General features: G+C 45.6%; 1 protein-coding gene across 2 annotated transcripts in view; it reads right to left on the reverse strand.

The window, feature by feature from the left end:
• FES (FES proto-oncogene, tyrosine kinase) overlaps window positions 1-20,006 on the reverse strand; it is a 252,331-nt gene that overhangs the window by 88,591 nt on the left and 143,734 nt on the right. For both annotated transcript variants that reach the window (XM_040342486.1, XM_040342485.1), the window contains exons 7-8: window positions 18,256-18,375; window positions 4,519-4,635 (exon numbers count right to left, since the gene is read on the reverse strand). In XM_040342486.1, the coding sequence (XP_040198420.1) occupies window positions 4,519-4,635; window positions 18,256-18,375 (237 nt within the window). The remainder of the gene's footprint in view (window positions 1-4,518; window positions 4,636-18,255; window positions 18,376-20,006) is intronic.

The following is a 20,006-nucleotide window of genomic DNA, read 5'->3' on the forward strand; positions in this document are numbered from 1 at the left end:
TAAGTTATGTTATAATAAAAACACAAGTGTCTCTTGTATTGAAAAATGGACTGCTTTACATTATTGCTGAAATGCTTATACACATTTTGCCTTCCCTGGTTGCTTCTCCCCCCCCCCCCCCCCAACAACAAACTAATGGCATTTTGCATATATTAACCACTTCCATACACCTTCCCGCCCAGACCAATTTTTAGCTTTCAGTGCTCTTGCACTTTGAATGACAATTGCGCAATCATGCTACACTGTACCCAAACTAAATTTTTATCATTTTGTACCCACAAATAGAGCTTTCTTTTGGTGGTATTTGATCACCTCTGGGATATTTATTTTCTGCAAAGAAAAATTAAAAAATGACTGAAAATTTAGAAAAAAAAGTATTTTTTTGTTTCTGTTATAAAACATTGTAAATAAGTAAGTTTTCTCCTTCACTGATGGGCACTGATGGTACTGCACTGACGGGCACTGATAAGGCGGAACTGATGGGCACCGATGAGGTTGCACTGATGGGCACTAATATGCGGCACTGATGGGCGGCACGGATGGGCACTGATAGGCGGCACGGATAGGCGGCATGGATGGGCTTGGATAGGCGGCACGGATGTGCACGGATAGGTGGCACAGATGGGCACAGATAGGCGGCACAGCTGGGCACGGATAGGCGGCACGGACGGGCACGAATAGGCGGCACGGACGGGCACGGATAGGCGGCACGGACGGGCACGGATAGGCGGCACGGATGGGCACTGATAGGCGGCATTGATGGGCACTGATAGGTGGCACGGATGGGCAAAGATGGGCACTATTGTATGTGTTGTACTAATGGATGCCAATCAGTGCCAAACAATGCCTGCCAATCAGTGATGCCCATTGTGGGCACTGATTGGCATCCATTGCGGCACTGATTGACATCCATTTTGTGTGTCCTCCTCATCCCTGGTGGTCTAGGGTGGCATCCTTTTTTTTTTTGTTTTCACTTCTGGTCCATTTGCCCATCCCTGGTGGTCCAGTGGGCATCCCTGGTGGTCCAGTGGGCATCCCTGGTGGTCCAGTGGGCATCCTCGGGGGGGGGGGCTGTGCTGATGATCGATCAGCACAAACCCCCCCCTGTCACAGGAGCAGCCGATCGGCTCTCCTCTACTCGCGTCTGACAGACGTGAGTGAGGAAAAGCCGATTACCGGCTTTTCCTATTTACATTGTGATCAGCCGTGATTGGACACGGCTGATCACGTGCTAAAGAGTCCCTATGAGAGACTCTTTACCTTGATCAGTGTTGCGGGGTGTCAGACTCCAGCAGCTCAGAATCCTGAGGACGCCATATGACGTCCAGTCAGGATTCTACAACCACTTTGCCGACGTCAATATGTCATTGGCGGGCGGCAAGTGGTTAAACACCCTGTAGTTTAGACAGGATTGTTCCTCACCAATTTACTTGCCAGGAGTACTTATCCTGGTTGATTGTTAGCTATCTATTGATTTCTCCCTAAGTTTGGCCTTGTTGCAGTTTTCTTTTCTACCACTAGATGGCCAGGTACTTGGTGATACTAGATATGAGAATGGCAACCCAGGGTCAGGTTATGGGTATATGGGGTATCTCAGCCAATGGGCAGGGGTTTTCTTAACCTCCTTAGCGGTATCCCTGAGTGTGACTCGGGGTGGTTTTTCTATGCTACTATCGGTATCCCCGAGTCACGTTCGGGGTAGATATGCAGAGCGTGCAGCGGCGCGGCTTACCTTCTCGCTGAATCCACAGATAAAGTTACTTACCTTGTCCCTGGATCCTGCGATGCATCACCGTTGTGTGAGCGAGCGGGTCCTCGCTCGATTCACAGTGTCCCCATGTGCCGCCGATCTCCGTTCCCTGCGACGTTACGACGCACGGGGGCGGAGAACAGCGCCAAATTCAAAAAAGTAAACAAACACATTACATACAGTATACTGTAATCTTATAGATTACAGTACTGTATGTAAAAAATACACCCCCCCCTTGTCCCTAGTGGTCTGTCCAGTGTCCTGCATGTACTTTTATATAATAAAAACTGTTCTTTCTGCCTGCAAACTGTAGATTGTCCATAGCAACCAAAAGTGTCCCTTTGCCCTGGTTCACACTGGGTACGATGTACGATGTAAATCTGCGATTTAAAAAAGTAGTTCCTGTACTACTTTTTGCGATTATGGGCCGCGATTTACATTAAATTGCGGCCGAAATCGCGGCAAATCGCAGCAGTGTGAACCTAGGCTTTATGTCAAAAATGGTTTTAGAGCAGCTAGAAAACAGCGATAATAAATTATAATCACTTGCAGAATTGTGCGATAGCGATTTGTGGGGAAATTCGTCATAAAAAAATTAAAGTAATGACAGCGACAATTCTGCAACTGAGCAAATTTCAGTGATTTTTAGTTGCTTACATTATTGAATAATTTTTATTATAATTCAATTATTATTTGTTATAATTATTTATAATTATTTATTATATTATAATTTATAATTTTTTTTTTTTATTAAATTATCCCCAGGATGCCTACTAGACTCTTGTTTGGTCAGATTTAAATGAGTTATTCCTAAAAATTGCAGGCCTACAGTATAAAACGCCAAATTTCCTTGCAAAATAATTGTACCGCTTTTGGTACGTAATTCCAGACAGAATCATACCGCCAGGGAGGTTAAATCCCATGGCCTGCTAGGAGCACCTATATATTTGGGTGGAGTCAGGTGATCTGTGTTCTGTACCACCTGAAGGGCTGCCTGGGTGGATGTGTGTTGTATTGCCCGGGCTGCTAGGCTGGAAATGGGGCCTATCCTGGGGGTATCTGGCTGCCAGGCTGTCTGAGGGCCTATTCAGAAGCAAGAGAGCAGCGCAGGGTTGGGACTGTGGCTTGCATTCCAACCAAAGGTAAGGGTTCTGTCGGTAGGAGAACCTGCCGTGGTCGGAGGTAGAGGGCAAGCTGTCGCCAGTAAGGGACTATCCGCCTAATTACCAGAGACCACAGTGAGTAACTGAAGAAAGTACCGGAGCAGTATTCTCACCGAATGGGCACGGTGGAGAATTGTTAAACTTTAGCGGGAATCAAGTCAGGGACCCAACCAGAGGAGGTGACGCTTGCAGAGCAGCCTTGTGTGTCAAGCCAGAGACAGTGGGGTGAAGCTTGAGAGGTATCTGGAGTGCCAAGCTAGGGACCCAGCAGAGAGGAAGATACCACCGTGACACAAGTCATATTGTAACTGAATGTTATTAAAAACTACCTTTCCTTTTCCATCTGCAGCTTTGTAATTTTCTGTAAATGCAATATGGCTAGCTGCAGGTGTTCTGTACACAGAATATATACAGACCCCCCCCCCCAGAAACATAATTTCCTGCTTGTCTGGCTCACTGATTTTCCCAGAAGTCTGCACTAAGATACAAATCAGATTTCAGGCATCCCCTGCAGCAAAAATGTCACTTTTGGTGAGAAACTCCCAATAGGAAATCACGTCTAAAGGGATGCAGACCCAGCAATTTTCCTCATTTAAAGCCCTGCAGGTGCAGCAGCTGATTTATAATTATGAAACCACTCCCATTAGATACACTTTCCACATGGATAGAGAGAAACACACAGGGATTTCTTCAGTATAACAAAAGGTAGGAATCTGAAACAAAGTTTTTTTTTTAAATCCTTGCAATGTACATAAATCACCCAGAGGGGAATGTTTTTTTCTCAACAAATGTGGAGTTACTCTTTTATTAAAGCTGAAGTTTAGATATGAACTGCTTTGTATAGTTATAATGGTCCAGCTAGAACCAAGGTAAGTATGTATGTGCCACACCTGTGAGATCCCCATGCTAGCTTTCCGGGCCCCATGCCGAGAGACTACCCTGCTGCTTAGTGAACATATAAGAATGCTTGCTTGGCATGGTTGCCAATCAGAGAACCCTTTGCATTTTCTCAAGGAATGCAAAGTGTTCTCTGATAGGACAAATTGGAGATCAGAATGTCACCAACCAAGCCTCTCCACCTCATCCAGTCAGAGAATGCACATCAAGTGCAATGTGTTATTTGAATGGCGTCTGTGCTAGACATGTGCACTGCCAAAAAATGTTTACATTTTCGTTTTATTCATTTTTTTGCTTTTTTTGGAAATTCGAACATTCGGAATTCGGAAATTCGAATATTCAGAAATTCGAAAATTCAAAAATTTGGAAATTTGAAATTTCGGAAATGAAAAGAATTGGGAATTCTGAAGCTTCGGAATTAACAGATTCGGAACTAAACAAATTGCACATGTCTAGTCTGTGCAGAGTAAGCAACCTCCTGTGCTCAGTAAGCAGCAGGTCAGCTGATCGGCACGGGACCCAGAAGCCAGCAGCAATCAATGTAGGAACGACAACTACTACAATGATTTTCAGCTTTCATGGGGATCCCACTGTTATGGCACATACATACTTACATTGGTCCAAGCTGGACCAGTGTAACTATAAAATAATACCTAAACTTAAACCTAAAATATTTAATTGAATTAATTCAATATTACTAAATCTTACTGGTCTCCGTAACGCTTCTCCTCATTGGTTACATCAATCTGAAGCAGTTTCATGGTTTCTTGCTTACTAATAACGCCTTCTGAGACTTCGGTGAGTTCTTCTTCCAGAAAAGTCAATCTGCATAATGAAAGTGACAGAGCATTAAAACATATTATGATAATTTATTCGGAACTTCCCACTTTTTTGACAAATTGACAAAAACAAAACAAAAACAAAGAAACCATGAAGGGTCTCCTGACCTGAGCCCCGAAGCCCTTCTCACTGATTCTGGGGACTCTTTACAGAATTCCCCCTTACATCAGAGTCTACATAGTTTCCCTTTACAGTACATCGGAGTCTGCAGAGTCCCCCCTTTACAGTGCAAGGTGGAACTTTGCAGATCCTGACATAAAGGGGAACACTGTGGACCGTGATGTAAGAGGGATTGCGGTGGACTTCAGTGTAAAGGGGATACTCTGATGTAAGAGGTTCCCCTTTACACTAGAGTCCACAGAGTGAATACAGTAAGAGCCAGTTCACACTGGGGCGACTCGTCAGGCGACACAGCCGCCTGACAAGTCGCGTCCCATTGTAGTCAATAGAACCGTTCTAATAGGAGTGACGCAAGTCGCTCCAACTTAGAAAAAGGTTCTTGTACGACTTTGGGGGCGACTCGGGGCGATTTGCATTGACTTCTATACAGAAGTCATTTTGCAAGTCGCCTTGGAAGTCGTCTTCAGGTCACCTGGCCGAGTCGCCCCCGAAGTCGTGCCGCCCCTGTGTGAACTGGCTCTAAGGTTCACTGATGTAAGAGGGGAGTGAGGACACTTACATCAGAGTCTGTGTGGCCAGGAGCTGTCACACAATGACCTCCTGTAATTGCCTGCAGTCTTATGCCTTGTACACACGATCGGAATTTCGGATGAAAAAAGTCAGACGGAATTTTTTCATCGGATATTCCAACCGTGTGTGGGCCCCATCAGACTTTTTCCCGTCAGAGTTTAGAAGTAGAACATTTTTTATTTTTTTCCGATGGAAATTCCTATCATCTGTGTGGAACTCCGACGGAGAAAAAAACATGCATGCTCAGAATCAAGTCGACGCATGCTCGGAAGCATTGAACTTAATTTTTCTCGGCTTGTCGTAGTGTTTTACGTCACTGCGTTTTGGACGGTCAGAATTTGGTCTGACAGTGTGTCAGCTTGAACGGAATTCCGACGGAAAATTCCATCGGATTTTATGCCATCGGAAATTCCGATCGTGTGTACAGGGCATAAGGTCCTCCTCTCTCCCTGCATCACCTCTTTGTAGATAAAACTTGAAGAGGAGATATGGACAGCCGCACACCAAAAAAAACTTGAAAAGGTAGCCTTTAATGGTAAAAGGAAAAAAGCACTACAAAACACAGCAAGCAGTGGGGTGTATAGCTGACGCGTTTCGCACTAGGGTTCAGTGCTTAGTCATAGCTGATGTAGATGCTTTCAAATCTGTAAGATAGGCACCAGGTGTCACCATGCACCTGATCAGCCGTCTGCCTCCCCTGCCCAAGCCCAGTTAAGACCGAGCCAGAGCCAATTTCAGTCGATTACTAATCATGTGAGCTCAGACTACACTTGGGCTCAGCTTGGGTGGGGGCATTTCGCTGATCAGGTGCCCAGTTATGTCATGGTGCTTGGTGCCTTTCCTGCAAATTTGAAAGCGTTTGCAAGAAGGGAGCATGCAGAATTTCATAGTTGGCTCAATGACTGCAATCTGCCCAGTCTCTGAAGCACCAAAGCAACCCCAATCCACAACATGTCTACCACCGTGGGCTAGATTTAGATAGATTAGCGGATCTTTAGATCCGCGTAACCTATCTGATTTACGATCCGCCGGCGCAAGTTTTTGAGGCAAGTGCTGTATTCAGAAAGCACTTGCCTCTAAAGTTGCGCCGGCGGATCGTAAATCCTCATTTGCATATTTGTCGCGTAAAAAAAAACGAAACGCCACCTAGCGGCCGGCCTGGAATTGCAGCCTAAGATCCGACGGTGTAAGTCACTTACACCTGTCGGATCTTAGGGAGATCTATGCGGAACCTGATTCTATGAATCAGGCGCATAGATACGACGGACGGAACTCAGAGATACGACGGCGTATCAGGAGATACGCCGTCGTATCTCTATCTGAATCCGGCCCCATGTTTCACAGTAGTGAATAGGAGGTAAAAAAAATTGCCATGACTGCAGCACGTGTTCAACCCCTCCAGCCTTTGTGTAAGGTAAGGGGAGTGGGTTAACTAAAGGGTCTAACTAAGGGGTCTGCTTATTTTAGAAAAATCTATACAAATGATCCCCTTAATGCCCCTTTCTGCCAAATGTTTGCATATATGCAGCCTTATGGAAGTCTTTATTCCTGGGGTCGAATATATATACACTACTGTGTTTGTGCTGAGAGTGTGCTGCTTTAGAGAGTGCAACTGGGAACCAGAAGGACCAGTTCCGATCCGTTAATCACTTGATCACTGTGATAGCTCATCACATTGATCAGTTACTGCACAGTCTGCCCATTTTTTTTTTCTCCTCTTGAATGGAAAAAAATATATTTTGCATCTTTTTCTCCTTGCCAGATGAGAAAATTATAAACAAAAAAAAGTGCGTGTAACAAATGAATAAATACATAAATAAAAACGAAATAGCTAGTGCAGGGTTTGATCTAGGTCAGTGTCAAGCCCAGTACATTGGTCAGGTCAGTGAAGGGTTAGGCCAAAATCCCATGATATGCAGAAAAGGAGGAAGCGGACACCCCACTAAGGAACTTTATAGGCCTACAAATGTTAACCGCTTGGGATCCGCGCTATAGTCAAATGACGGCTACAGCGCGGATCCCAAAATCCAAGTAGACGTCAATAGACGTCCGCCCCTTTGCGCGTTCCCCGTGCGCGCAGCAGGGAAACTCTGTGTTGGCCGTGTCCCTTGCCGTGTCCCTTGCCGCGAACGGCCAATCAGAGTGGCGATGCGATGCGATCTGTGCGGCCAATGAGAGATGATCTCATATGTAAACATATGAGATCATCTCTCATTGCCGTTTTACACAGAGACAGCGGTGCTGTCTCTGGAGAGGAGACCGATCTGTGTCCCTTGTACATAGGGACATAGATCGGTCACCCCCCCCAGTCACCCCCCCTCCACCTACAGTTAGAACACTCCAAGGCTACACATTTAACCCCTTCCTCACTCCCTAGTGTTAACCCCTTCAATGCCAGTCACATTTATACTGTAATTAGTGCATATTTATAGCACTGATCGCAGTATAAATGTGAATGGCGCCAAAAATGTGTCAAAAGTGTCCGCCATAACGTCGCAGTCCCAATAAAAATCGCAGATCGCCACCATTTCTAGTAAAAAAAGAAATAATAAAAAATAATAATTCTGTTCCCTATTTTGTAGGCGCTATAACTTTTGCGCAAACCAGTCGCTTATTGCGATTTTTTTTTTTTTACCAAAAATATGTAGAAGAATATGTATCGGCCTAAACTGAGGAAAAAAAATTAGTTTTTTTTTTTAAATTTGGATATTTATTATAGCAACAAGTAAAAAATATTGTATTTTTTTCAAAATTGTCGCTCTTTTGTTTATAGCGCAAAAAATAAAAACCGCACAGGCGATCAAATACCACCAAAAGAAAGCTCTATTTGTGGGGAAAAAAGGACGTCAATTTTGTTTGGGAGCCACGTCGCACGACCGCGCAATTGTTAGTTAAAGCGACGCAGTGCCGGAAGCTGAAATTTCACCTGGGCAGGAGGGGGGTATATGTGCCCAGTAAGCAAGTGGTTAAAGACTCAAAAATGAATAACGTTTTAAAATCTTAGTACAAGTTTTATTAAACACAATATTTAAAATAATTAAGGCTAATATCATGATACGACAGCAAACAATTGTATACGCCAGGAGACGGCAGCCTTTGGGCCGTGGGCTGCACCCAGCCTGCCACCACTATATGTCCAGCCTGTCAGTGCCTGTCTCCTCTTCATTGGACAACGACCGGTATCACAGAGCTGGATGGGGGCAGGAACTGCTGGAGTTAAATTTTTTACATTAAACAGTAGGTGATTGGTTGCCGGGCGATCCTAGCAACCAATTACCAGCCTGTTAATCTGAAAAGTTAACTTCAGCAGTTCCCGCCCCCATCCAGCCCTGTGATACAGGCCAATCTCTGCTCTGCTGTACACCTGTGTAAGGTAGGAGAGTTCTACCTACACAGGGCCGGATTCAGATAGATTTCTCTATCTATCTGCTGGCGTAACGTATCTGCGATACGGTACGCCGCCGTAACTTTGGGCGCAAGTTCCGTATGCAGAAAGAACTTGCGCCCTTAGTTACGGCGGCGTAACGTATGTGTGGCGGCGTAAGCCCGCCTAATTCAAATGGGGATGTTGTGGGCGTGTTTTATCTAAATTTAAGATGACCCCGCGTATTTTACGTTTTTTGTGAACGGCGCATGCGCTGTTCGTGAAAGAATCCCAGTGCGCATGCTCGAAATCACCCGCAAAGCCTCATTGGTTTCGACGTGAACGTAACTTCCGCAAAGCCCTATTCGCGAACGACTTACGCAAACGACGTAAAATTTTCAAATCTCGGCGCGGGAACGATGTCCATACTTAACATTAGCTACGCCTCATATAGCAGGGGTAACTTTACGCCGGAAAAAGCCTAACGTAAACGACGTAAAAAAATGCGCCGGCGGGACGTACGTTTCTGAATCGGCGTAAATACCTAATTAGCATATTCCTTGTGTAACTATACGGAAGCGCCACCTAGCGGCCAGCGTAAATATGCAGCCTAATATACGACGGTGTAAGACACTTACGCCGGTCGGATCTTAGGGAAATCTATGCATAACTGATTCTCTGAATCAGGCGCATAGCAGTGGCGGCTGGTGAAGTTTTAGGATGGGGGGGCGCAAAACCCCGCCCTTCCACATTTGGTCCCTCCCACTTCTCATAAGCCACACCCCTTATAGAATCCACCGCTCCGTCCCCTGTATTCCACTCAATGTCAGGAGTATACAGCTCAGCGTCACAGCACGGAGTATACAGCCCCAGCATCACAAATCATGGTATATAGCGCAGCCTTACAGATCGGTGCAAACAAACTAAAATATGACACTGTTAGTAATGAAGGACTCAAAATGGGCAGGAGGATTACTAGAGACTGCGGACATACTGCACAAGATTATCAGAGACTGCGGACATATTGCACAAGATTATCAGAAACTGCGGACATACTGCAAAAGATTAACAGAGACTGCGGACATACTGCACGAGATTATCAGAAACTGCGAACATACTGCACAGGATTACCAAAGACTGCGGACATACTGCAGGAGATTACCAGAGACTGCGGACATACTGCAGGAGATTACCAGAGACTGCGGACATATTGCACGAGATTATCAGAAACTGCGAACATACTGCACAGGATTACCAAAGACTGCGGACATACTGCAGAAGATTACCAGAGACTGCGGACATACTGCAGGAGATTACCAGAGACTGCAGACATACTGCAAAAGATTACCAGAGACTGCGGACATACTGCAGGAGATTACCAGAGACTGCGGACATACTGCAGGAGATTACCAGAGACTGCGGACATACTGCACGAGATTACCAGAGACTGCGGACATACTGCACAAGATTACCAGAGACTGCGGACATACTGCACAAGATTACCAGAGACTGCAGGCATTACTTGTCCTGCGACTTGGGACTTAAACGTTGCATGACAAGTCGTACCCCATGATTTCCAATGAGAACCGTTCATATCTGTGCGACTTCAAAGTAGTCCCTGCATTACTTTGGTCCCACTTTGATGCAACTTGAGGTCCATAGACCTCCAGAATACACAGGCATTGCTTTAAATCGCATCAAAATTGCAGTAGAATTGTGCAACTTTCAGACCTTTTTTTAAAGGGACAGGTTTAAAAAAAAAAATTTTTTATGTTACTGACTGGGGGATGGGGGGCGGCGCCCGGGCGCCCCCTATGGACGGGCCGCCACTGGCGCATAGATACGATGGCCCGCACTCAGTAATATGACGGCGTATCTGGAGATATACGCCGTTGTATCTCATATCTGAATCCGGCCCACAGTGTGTATTTGTGTGTGAGGTGGAGAACATGGGGGGCAGAAGACATTATGGGGGTACAGAGGACACTACAGTGGGGGGGGGGGTGCAGGAGACAAAGGACACTAATTTGGGGGCACAGAAAACTGCTATGGAGGAGGGGGGCAGAGGACACTATGGGAGTGATGTGAACGGGGACAGAGGAACCTGCTATGGGGATACAGAACACACTGTAATAGGGGGGACCATATTAGGGAGCCCATCACCCCTGGGGACAGGGACCCCATCACCCTTGGGGACAGAGACTCCATCCCCCTTGGAGACAGGGACCCCATCACCCTTGGGGACAGAGACTCCATCCCCCTTGGGGACAGGGACCCCATCACCCTTGGGGACAGAGACTCCATCACCCTTGGGGACAGGGACCCATCACCCTTGGGGACAGGGACCCCTTTTCACCTAGGGACAAGGACCCCATCTCCCCTAAGGGCAGGAACCCCATTTTTCCTGGGAACAGGATCCGCATCTCCAGACCATGCTGGCTGCTAGGGCTAGTGTCAGCCACCCTCTGGTGCCAGGATGGGGGAGAGCCCGGGGGCAGTAAAATCTGAATCCCCAGCCACATGCTCCTTCAGGATGAACTGTCTTTATATTAGTGAAACACCAACCACTTCCAGACCTTAGGTGTTTTTCAGATTCGGTGTTTGCAAGACTAAAACATTTTTTTCTGCTAGAAAATTACTTAAAACCCCCAAACATTATATATATTTTTTTTCTAACACCCTAGAGAATAAAATAGTGGTCATTCCAATACTTTTTGTCACACCGTATTTGCGCAGCGGTCTTACAAGCGCACTTTTTTTGGAAAAAATTCACTTTTTTGAATTAAAAAATAAGACAACAATAAATTTGGCCCAATTGTTTTATATATTTTGAAAGATAATGTTACGCCGAGTAAAATGATGCCCAACATGTCACGCTTAAAAATTGCGCCCGCTCGTGGCATGGCGTCAAACTTTTACCCTTAAAAATCTTGATAGGCGACGTTTAAAAAATTCTACAGGTTGCATTTTTTGAGTTGCAGAGTAGGTCTAGGGCTAAAATTATTGCTCTCGCTCTAACGATCGCGGCGATACCTCACTTGTGTGGTTTGAATACCGTTTTCATATGTCGGCGCTACTCGCGTATGCGTTCGCTTCTACGCGCGAGCTCGTCGGGACGGGGCGCTTTAAAAAAATTTTTTTTTGCTTTTCGCATTTATTTTTATTTATTTTAGAATTTTTAACACTGAAAAAAAAAAAAAAAAAAAATTATCACTTTTATTCCTATTACAAGGAATGTAAACATCCCTTGTAATAGAAAAAAGCATGACAGGTCCTCTTAAATATGAGATCTGGGGTCAAAAAGACCTCAGATCTCATATTTGGGCTTAAATGCAAAAAATAGAAAAAAAATAAAAAATGTCATTTTTTCAAATGACCAAAAAAAAAATTTGTCTCTTTAAGAGGCTGGGCGGGACTGACGTTTTGACGTCACTTCCGCCCAGCCGAGCTATGGGGACGGGCGAAGGAGATTTTTCCTTCAGTCTCGTCCCCGCTCACCAGCCGACAGCATCCGATCGCCTCCGCCGCTACCGACGGCTCCGGTAAGTGGCGGAGGGCGCGGGAGAGCGGCGGGAGGGGGGGGGGGGCCCTCTCCCGCCACCGATAACGACGATCTTGCGGTGAATCCGCCGCGGAGACCGCCATTATCGGATTCCAGACCGCGCACACTAAAGATGGATACCTCGGTTGTGACAGCAGCTGCTGCCGTTACCGAGATATCCGTCTTTAAAAATAGGACGTACATCGTCGTGCGCAGGTCTGGAAGTGGTTAAAGTGAGATAAACCTGTACTGTTTATTGGCCCTCCATGAATTCACATACATTGAATCCGGCCCTTAAGTGGAGCCGAGACACTTATAATGTTCAGCATACAGTGCCTTGAAAAGGTATTCATATCACTTCAAATTTTCCACATTTTTGTCATGTTACAACAAAAAATAAAAATATATTTTATTTTGATATTATGTAGTGGAAGAAAATTTTTAAATGGTTTTCATATTTTTTTTTTTACAAATACATATCTAAAAAGTTTGGCGTGCATTTGTATTCAGCCCCCTTTACTCTGATGGCCCTAACTAAAATCTAGTGGAACCAATTGCCGTCAGAAGTCACCTGATTAGTAAATAGAGTCCATCTGTGTGTAATTTAATCTCACTATAAATACAGCTGTTCTTTGAAGCCCTCAGAGGTTTGTTAGAGAATCTTAGTGAACAAACGCAATCATGAATTTCAAGGAACACCCCAGACAGGTCAGGGATAAAGTTGTGGAGATGTTTAAAGCAGGGTTAGGTTATTTAAAAATATCCCAAGCTTTGAATATCTCCCAGAGCTCTGTTCAATCCATCATCCGAAAATGGAAAGAGTATGACACAACTGCAATCCTATCAAGACATGGCCGTCCACCTAAACTGACAGGCTGGGCAAGGAGAGCATTCATCAGAGAAGCAGCCATGAGGCCCATGGTAACTCTGGAGGAGCTGCAGAGATCCACAGCTCAGGTGGGAGAATCTGTCCACAGGACAACTATTAGTCGTGCTCTCCACAAATCTGTCCTGTATGGAAAAGTGGCAAGAAGAAAGCCATTGTTGAAAGAAAGCCATAAGAAGTCCCGCTTTGCAGTTTGCTTAAGCCATGTGGGGGACACAGAAAACATATGGAAGAAGGTACTCTGGTCAGATGAGACCAAAATGTTACTTTTTGGCCTAAAAGCAAAATTGCACATCACCCTGAACACACCATCCCCACTGTGAAACATGGTGGTGGCAGCATCATGTGGTGGGGATGCTTTTGTTCAGCTGGGACAGGAAAGCTGGTCAGAGTTGATGGATGGTGCCAAATACAGAGCAATCTTAGAAGAAAACCTATTAGAGTCTGCAAAAGACTTGAGACTGGGGTGGAGGTTCACGTTCCAGCAGGGCAACGACCCTAAACATACAGCCAGAGCTACAATAGAATGGTTTAGATCAGGGGTCTCCAAACTTTCTGAATTAAGGGCCAGTTTACTGTCCTTCAAGACCTTAAGGGGGCCGGACTGTAGCCATTGTAATAGGACAATGTCCTGGCATCAATGGGAGTAAAGTGCCCCATCACTGGTGATAGTGGGAGTAATATTGCCCCATCGTTGGTATTAGGGGAAGAAATAGTGCCCATCATTGGTGTCATTGGAAGGAATAGGGCCCTGCAGTTGGTGTCAGTGGAAGGAATAGTGCCCCATTCTTGGGGTCAGTGGTAGGAATAGTAGTGTCCCATTGTTGGTATCAGTGATGGTAATAATGCCCCATTGTTAGTATAGAAGAAATACTGTCTCGTATCTGCAAAAGGAATAGTGTCCCAAGGGCCTGATAAAGGTAAGCAAAGGGCCACATCCAGCCCCCGGGCAGCAGTTTGGAGACCTCTGGTTTAGATCAGAGCATATTCATGTGTTAGAATGGCCCAGTCAAAGTCCAGACCTAAATCCTATTGTGACTCTGTGGCAAGACTTGAAAATTGCTGTTCTCAAACACTTTCCATTCAATCTGACAGAGCTTGAGCTATTTTGCAAAGAAGAATGGCCAAAATGTAACTCTCCAGATGTGCAAAGCTGGTAGAGACATCCCCAGACAGACTTGTTAGCTGTAATTGCAGTGAAAGGAGGTTCTACAAAGTATTAAAGCGGGGGTTCGCCCTGTTAAAAAAAAAAAAAAAGTTTTTTTTTATTAGACCATTAAATTCGGCATCGTAGCGCGAGCTACGGTATGCCGGTCTTACATTTTTTATACCCGTACTCACTGTGGTATCGCTGATTGAAGAATCCGGGGAATGGGCGTTCCTATGGTGAGAGAAGGTGATTGACGGCCGGCCCTGGCACGTCACGCTTCTCCGGAAATAGCCGAAATAGGCTTGGCTATTCACGGCGCCTGCGCATAGACTGTGCGCAGGCGTCGTGAATAGCCGAGACCTACTCCGGCTGTCTTCGGGGAGCGTGACGTGCCAGAGCCGGCCGTCAATCATCCTCCCTCTCCATAGGCACGCCCATTCCCCGCGGGAGTCGGATTCTTCAATCAGCGATACCACACTGAGTACGGGGATTAAAAATTTAAGACCGGCATACCGTAGCTCGCGCTACGATGCCGAATTTAATGGTCTAATGATGGAAAGGAGGGTGAACTACCGCTTTAAATATAAATGCACATTACACTTTTCACATTTTTATTGGTAAAAAGATTTGAAAACCATTTATCATTTTCCTTCCACTTCACAATTATGTGGCACTTTGTGTTGGTCTATCAAATAAAATCCCAATAAAATAAATTTTTGGTTGTAACATGACAAAATTTGGAAAGTTTTAAAGGGTATGAATACTTTTTCAAGGCACTGTGGTTGCCATGATGTGTACAGATTTACTAACACATGTCACAGTTGCAAAACTGTATTCAGGCATTTGTTTTACCTGTGTCATGAAGGGGTTAATATGTTTATTTCCTATGATCGTCAGCTCCAACTAGTGGCCACCATGCAGAATTGACTGATGGATGGAGGTATTTCAAGGAACTATCACATTTTAGTCCTGTGCAAATTTAACCACTTAAGGACAGCCCACTGTATATATACATCCACAGAATGGCACGGCTGGGCAGATGGACGTACCTGCACGTCCTGTACATCTTCCCAGACGTGAGGCGCGCGCGCGCCGGGACCGTGGGACCCGTGGACCCGATCGCCGCTGGGGTCCCGCGATCGCTCCCCGGAACTGAAGAACAGGGAGAGCCGCGTGTAAACATGGCTTCCCCGTGCTTCACTGTGGCGGCTGCATCGATCGTGTCATCCCCTTTATAGGGAGACACAATCGATGACATCACTCCTACAGCCACACCCCCCACAGTTGTAAACACACACTAGGTGAAACCTAACCCCTTCAGCGCCCCCTGTGGTTAACTCCCAAACTGCAACTGTCATTTTCACAATAAAGAATGCATTGAAAGCTCTATTTGTGGGAAAAAAGGACGTCAATTTTGTTTGTGAGCCACGTCGCACGACCGCACAATTGTCTGTTAAAGTGACGCACTGCCGAATCGCAAAACCTGGGCTGGGCCTTTAGCTACATTTTGGTCCGGGGCTTAAGGCTGCATTCACACTATAACGCGTCGTACGCGGCGTATTTTGCCGCGATTTGTAAACTTTTTTTTTTTTTTTTTTACAAGACATTTACATTGATGTCTATGGCGAACGCCGAAAGCCGCCTGAAAAAAAGGGTCCAGGACTTGTTTTCAGGTGGCAGGCATACGGCGTGAGATGTGAACCATCTCATAGACATCAATGTAAATTCGCCCCTCCAGCGGCACGAGTGTCGCGCTTCAGGCGTATATACCCCAAGGTGTGAATGGGCTCTAAATGGTTAATGACATACAGTGATTTTTTTTTATTTATCTTTATAAATAAATCTCTAACTTAATAGAAGCATTTATCAATTGAGTACACAGAACAATTTTCTGCATTTCTCTACTTTCCTACATGAGATGTGTTGATATAGGAAAAGTTAAGACAATGTCTGAAGCTGAAATATGAAAACCATTTACAAAGGCGATATCATAATCCAGATGCCACAGTAATAGTAACACATCTGCTTTTTGCCTCCTACTAACACGGATCAGAACATCTGTTTTCTGTGTTTTCAACATTTTAATAAGGAAAGTGGAAAAACCATTCGCCGAGCAGCACATGTGAAGGGCTTTATTGGGAAGAGTAAATGTCAGATTTATTGAAGGAACAATGGTCGCCTGGCTTGAAAACAGAGCTGGCCTGTCATGGTAGGATTATTTCTGCTAAAAAAAATATTTAAATGCATAAGGCATTAATCAGTACTGGTAAGGTTTCATCCTATGGAGTGGCGATTCCACACGGTGACGTTAGGATTACTTGGTTGGTGTCATTTTTTTTTTATATTTCTTAATAAAATTCTATAGTAATATAATCAGTTTGGAAGATACATGCCCACCAAGATAAAGAACAAAAAAAAAAAAAAAAAAAAAGGATTACATCCAACGCAAAAAGCCTTATAATGAATGGGCCCACAAAGAAAGTAATCCATACTGACCCCTAGTGGTCAAATCATAACTCCCGGAATCTAAAATCTGTGGGCTAGATTCAGAAAGAATTTACGCCGGCGAATCTATTGATACGCCGCGTAAATTCAAATCTGCACCGGCGTATCTTCTTTCTGTATTCAGAAAGCAAGATACGCTGAAATTTCAGCGTAGAATATGCAAATGAGCTGGATACGCCGATTCAGAAACGTACGTGCGCCCGGCGGATTTTTTCACGCCGTTTGCGTAAGGCTTTTTCCGGCTTAACGTTACTCCTGCTATATGAGGCATAGCCAATGTTAAGTATGGACGTCGTTCCCGCGTCGAATTTGAAAAATTTTACGTCGTTAGCGTAAGTCGTTTGCGATTAGGGCTTTGTGTAAATTACGTTCACGTCGAAAGCATTGACTATTTGCGATGTGATTAGGAGCATGCGCACTGGGATACGTTCACGGCCGGCGCATGCGCCGTTCGTGAGAAACGTCACGTTACATAAAACACGCCCACCTCTTGACAATTTCAATTCGGTGCGCTTACGCCGGCAGATTTACGCTACGCCGCCGCAACTTACGGAGCAAGTGCTTTGTGAATACTGCACTTGCCCGTCTAAGTTGCGGAGGCGTAGCGTAAATAGGATACGCTACGCCCGCACAAACTTGTGTCCCCCTACGTGAATCTAGCCCTGTATTGTTTGTGCTATTTATACAATGACATGAGTAAACTGACAGGTCTGGTGACATACCTACACTCATTTTCTCATTCTCCCTGTCCACCCCTGCTTCCGAAAGTTGCCGAACGTTGGTGCGCAGGCGCCGTATAGAGCCGCACCGACGTTCAGCTTCTTTCGGCTACTCGTGACGAGATAGATGCGACCGTCGGAAGCCTGTCAATCAAGAAGGAACGCCAAGACCCAAAGACCATACCCGGAAGCGGCGGAGAAGATGCATCTCTAAAACGGTAAGTACTGCTTCGTTTTTAAAAAAAATAGCCGATTCCCCTAGACAAAATGATCATCAATCTAATCTTAAAAAAAAATTTGCGGGTGAACTACCGCTTTAAGCTTCAACTGTAAAGGGTGTGCCAGCTGGCCCCTGGGGCCCTTTCTATAGCAGTTGAGATGGCGCCATCTGCACAGCTCCCAGCCAATCCTCAGAACTTTTTTATGCAGTGACCTCCACCGGGCCCCACCATGAGCCACGGGTGCCGGGGGTTTGTAGGTTGCAGTCAGGGGATGAGGAGCGGAGAGAGAGAGAGGACTACGAGTTAGGAAAATTATGAACTGTGAGTCGCCCATACCTGCATCCCCTGCTGCCCTGATGGGGCCCAGGGTTGGTACATGAGGGCTGACTGGGTAAAACATTTTAAAAGTGATCGAAAAGCCCTGTTGTGTATAATTTACTAATACTAAATAGTTATATCCAGAAATTTGTATAATTTCAAAAGTACTCCACACCCCCTGCCACACCTATAGAAATTCACCCATACGTACGTATGCTGCACACTCTCTATCGTCAGGTCATTCAGCTGAAGTTCCTCTTCCTCGAGGTTGTCGGACTCTTCCAGTAAACTTGTATCAAAGCTCACTACAGGTGGCAGGCTCACTGTTGACCTGAATAAAATAATTGATAAAATATGATGATAAATAGAGAGTTTGGTGTATTTCCCCAATGACCTGTCCTGTTCCCAGTCTGGTCTTGTTTTATCAGGAAACTAGTTACAGCTTATTAAAAAAACATATATAGTATTCCCCCTTCTCACCTCCCTATATATGCTTTATGTAGCAGGTGGGGGGAAATCAGAGGAATTTGGCTTTGACATGAAAGCAGGGCTGCTGTTAGTAATCACAGGGCCCCATACAGCCTACCTAACAGGGCCCCCTGCCAAAAGTGAATGAGGACATAGATTCATCAGTCCTTTTCTCTGTATATTCGGCTGTGTGACAGACCTAGCTGCGACAGAGGCTTTTGGAGAGGACTGAATGCGAGCCTCTTGCTTCTGGTTATGGGCCAGGGCCTCAAAACAGGAAGGCGGATAGGTTATCCCGGCAGACAGACCTGGAACCTTAAGACTACTTTTCCAACATCCTCGCGTTGACCCGTTCGGGGTCCCACTGTGGCTGTTGGACTGTTTCTCAGGGGGGAGTATTGTCATGGACCTTGGGTCTTCTGCCCTGTCTTAAGGCTAACCCCCCCTCCAGACGGCTCCATGGTCTGGAGGAAAAGCATTGTTCTGTGTTTGGCTGTTTGTGTACTTTGATTGCCCCCTGGGGCTTCTGTCTCATTACACATAGCAGTCCTCCTATTCAAGCTATCGGACCAATCCCTGCTGACCATGTTTCAAGTCCTCATTTGCATGGCTAAGAGGACCTAATTGAGAACTGCAATGTACTTTACAATTGACCAATAGGAAAGCGGTTGTTTGGGGCGGGGTGTTCAAACTGCTGTATAAAAGTGTGTTGTGTGCATCCAAAAAAAGAGTTTCCTGTTTGAACTTACATACAGCCCGCCTGGTGTTTGTTCTGATTGATTTTGAACGGCACATAGCTGTAGTTCGAATCCCGGAGCCTTGGATGACCGAACCATCAGACGTTGTGATCTGCAATCTGATTCAATAGCAGCAGAGGAGTGCTGGGAGAGTGGAACCGAGCGAGCAAGGGTTTCGTTACAGGCTGCACAGATGAATGAATAGCAAGCGCTCTGAGGCTTCCTGCTCATTCACAAACTGAAGCATAGTAAACAATGTGTACTATGCTTCAGTGTGCAAATGGATACAGGAGTGATTGGTGCTGATGGCTCACTGTGTTCATTCAGGAATGGAAGGGGCCAGTAAATTACATTTTTACTGTCCCCTTCCCCGCTCTTCATCCTGAAATATCCCCCTGTGTGCCCGCAGAAGCTTCTGTCAGGAAAGGAGAGGAGGGAAGCCGCAGAGGTGGCTCTAGGCTTTGTGAGGCCTTAAGCAAAACTTAGACACGGGGACCCCGCTCATGCCTATAATGGGTAAAAAAATTCAAGCAAATAAAAATGGCTGCAGAAAGATGCAGGGATCTAGCGCTCAGTAAATGAGCAGAGACAAATTAGGCAGCCGCAAGGCCCCTGTGAGTGCGAGGCTTTAGGCGACTGTCTAATTTGCCTAATTAAAGAGTCGCCTCTGGGAATCCGGAAGCACTACGGGGCAAAGGGGCACACGGGGGGGCCCGGACAGCAGAAGCAAGGGGCGCTTGTGCTGGAACCAGAGGCG

This window comes from Rana temporaria, chromosome 3 (assembly GCF_905171775.1).
Source record: "Rana temporaria chromosome 3, aRanTem1.1, whole genome shotgun sequence".
NCBI lineage: Eukaryota > Metazoa > Chordata > Amphibia > Anura > Ranidae > Rana > Rana temporaria.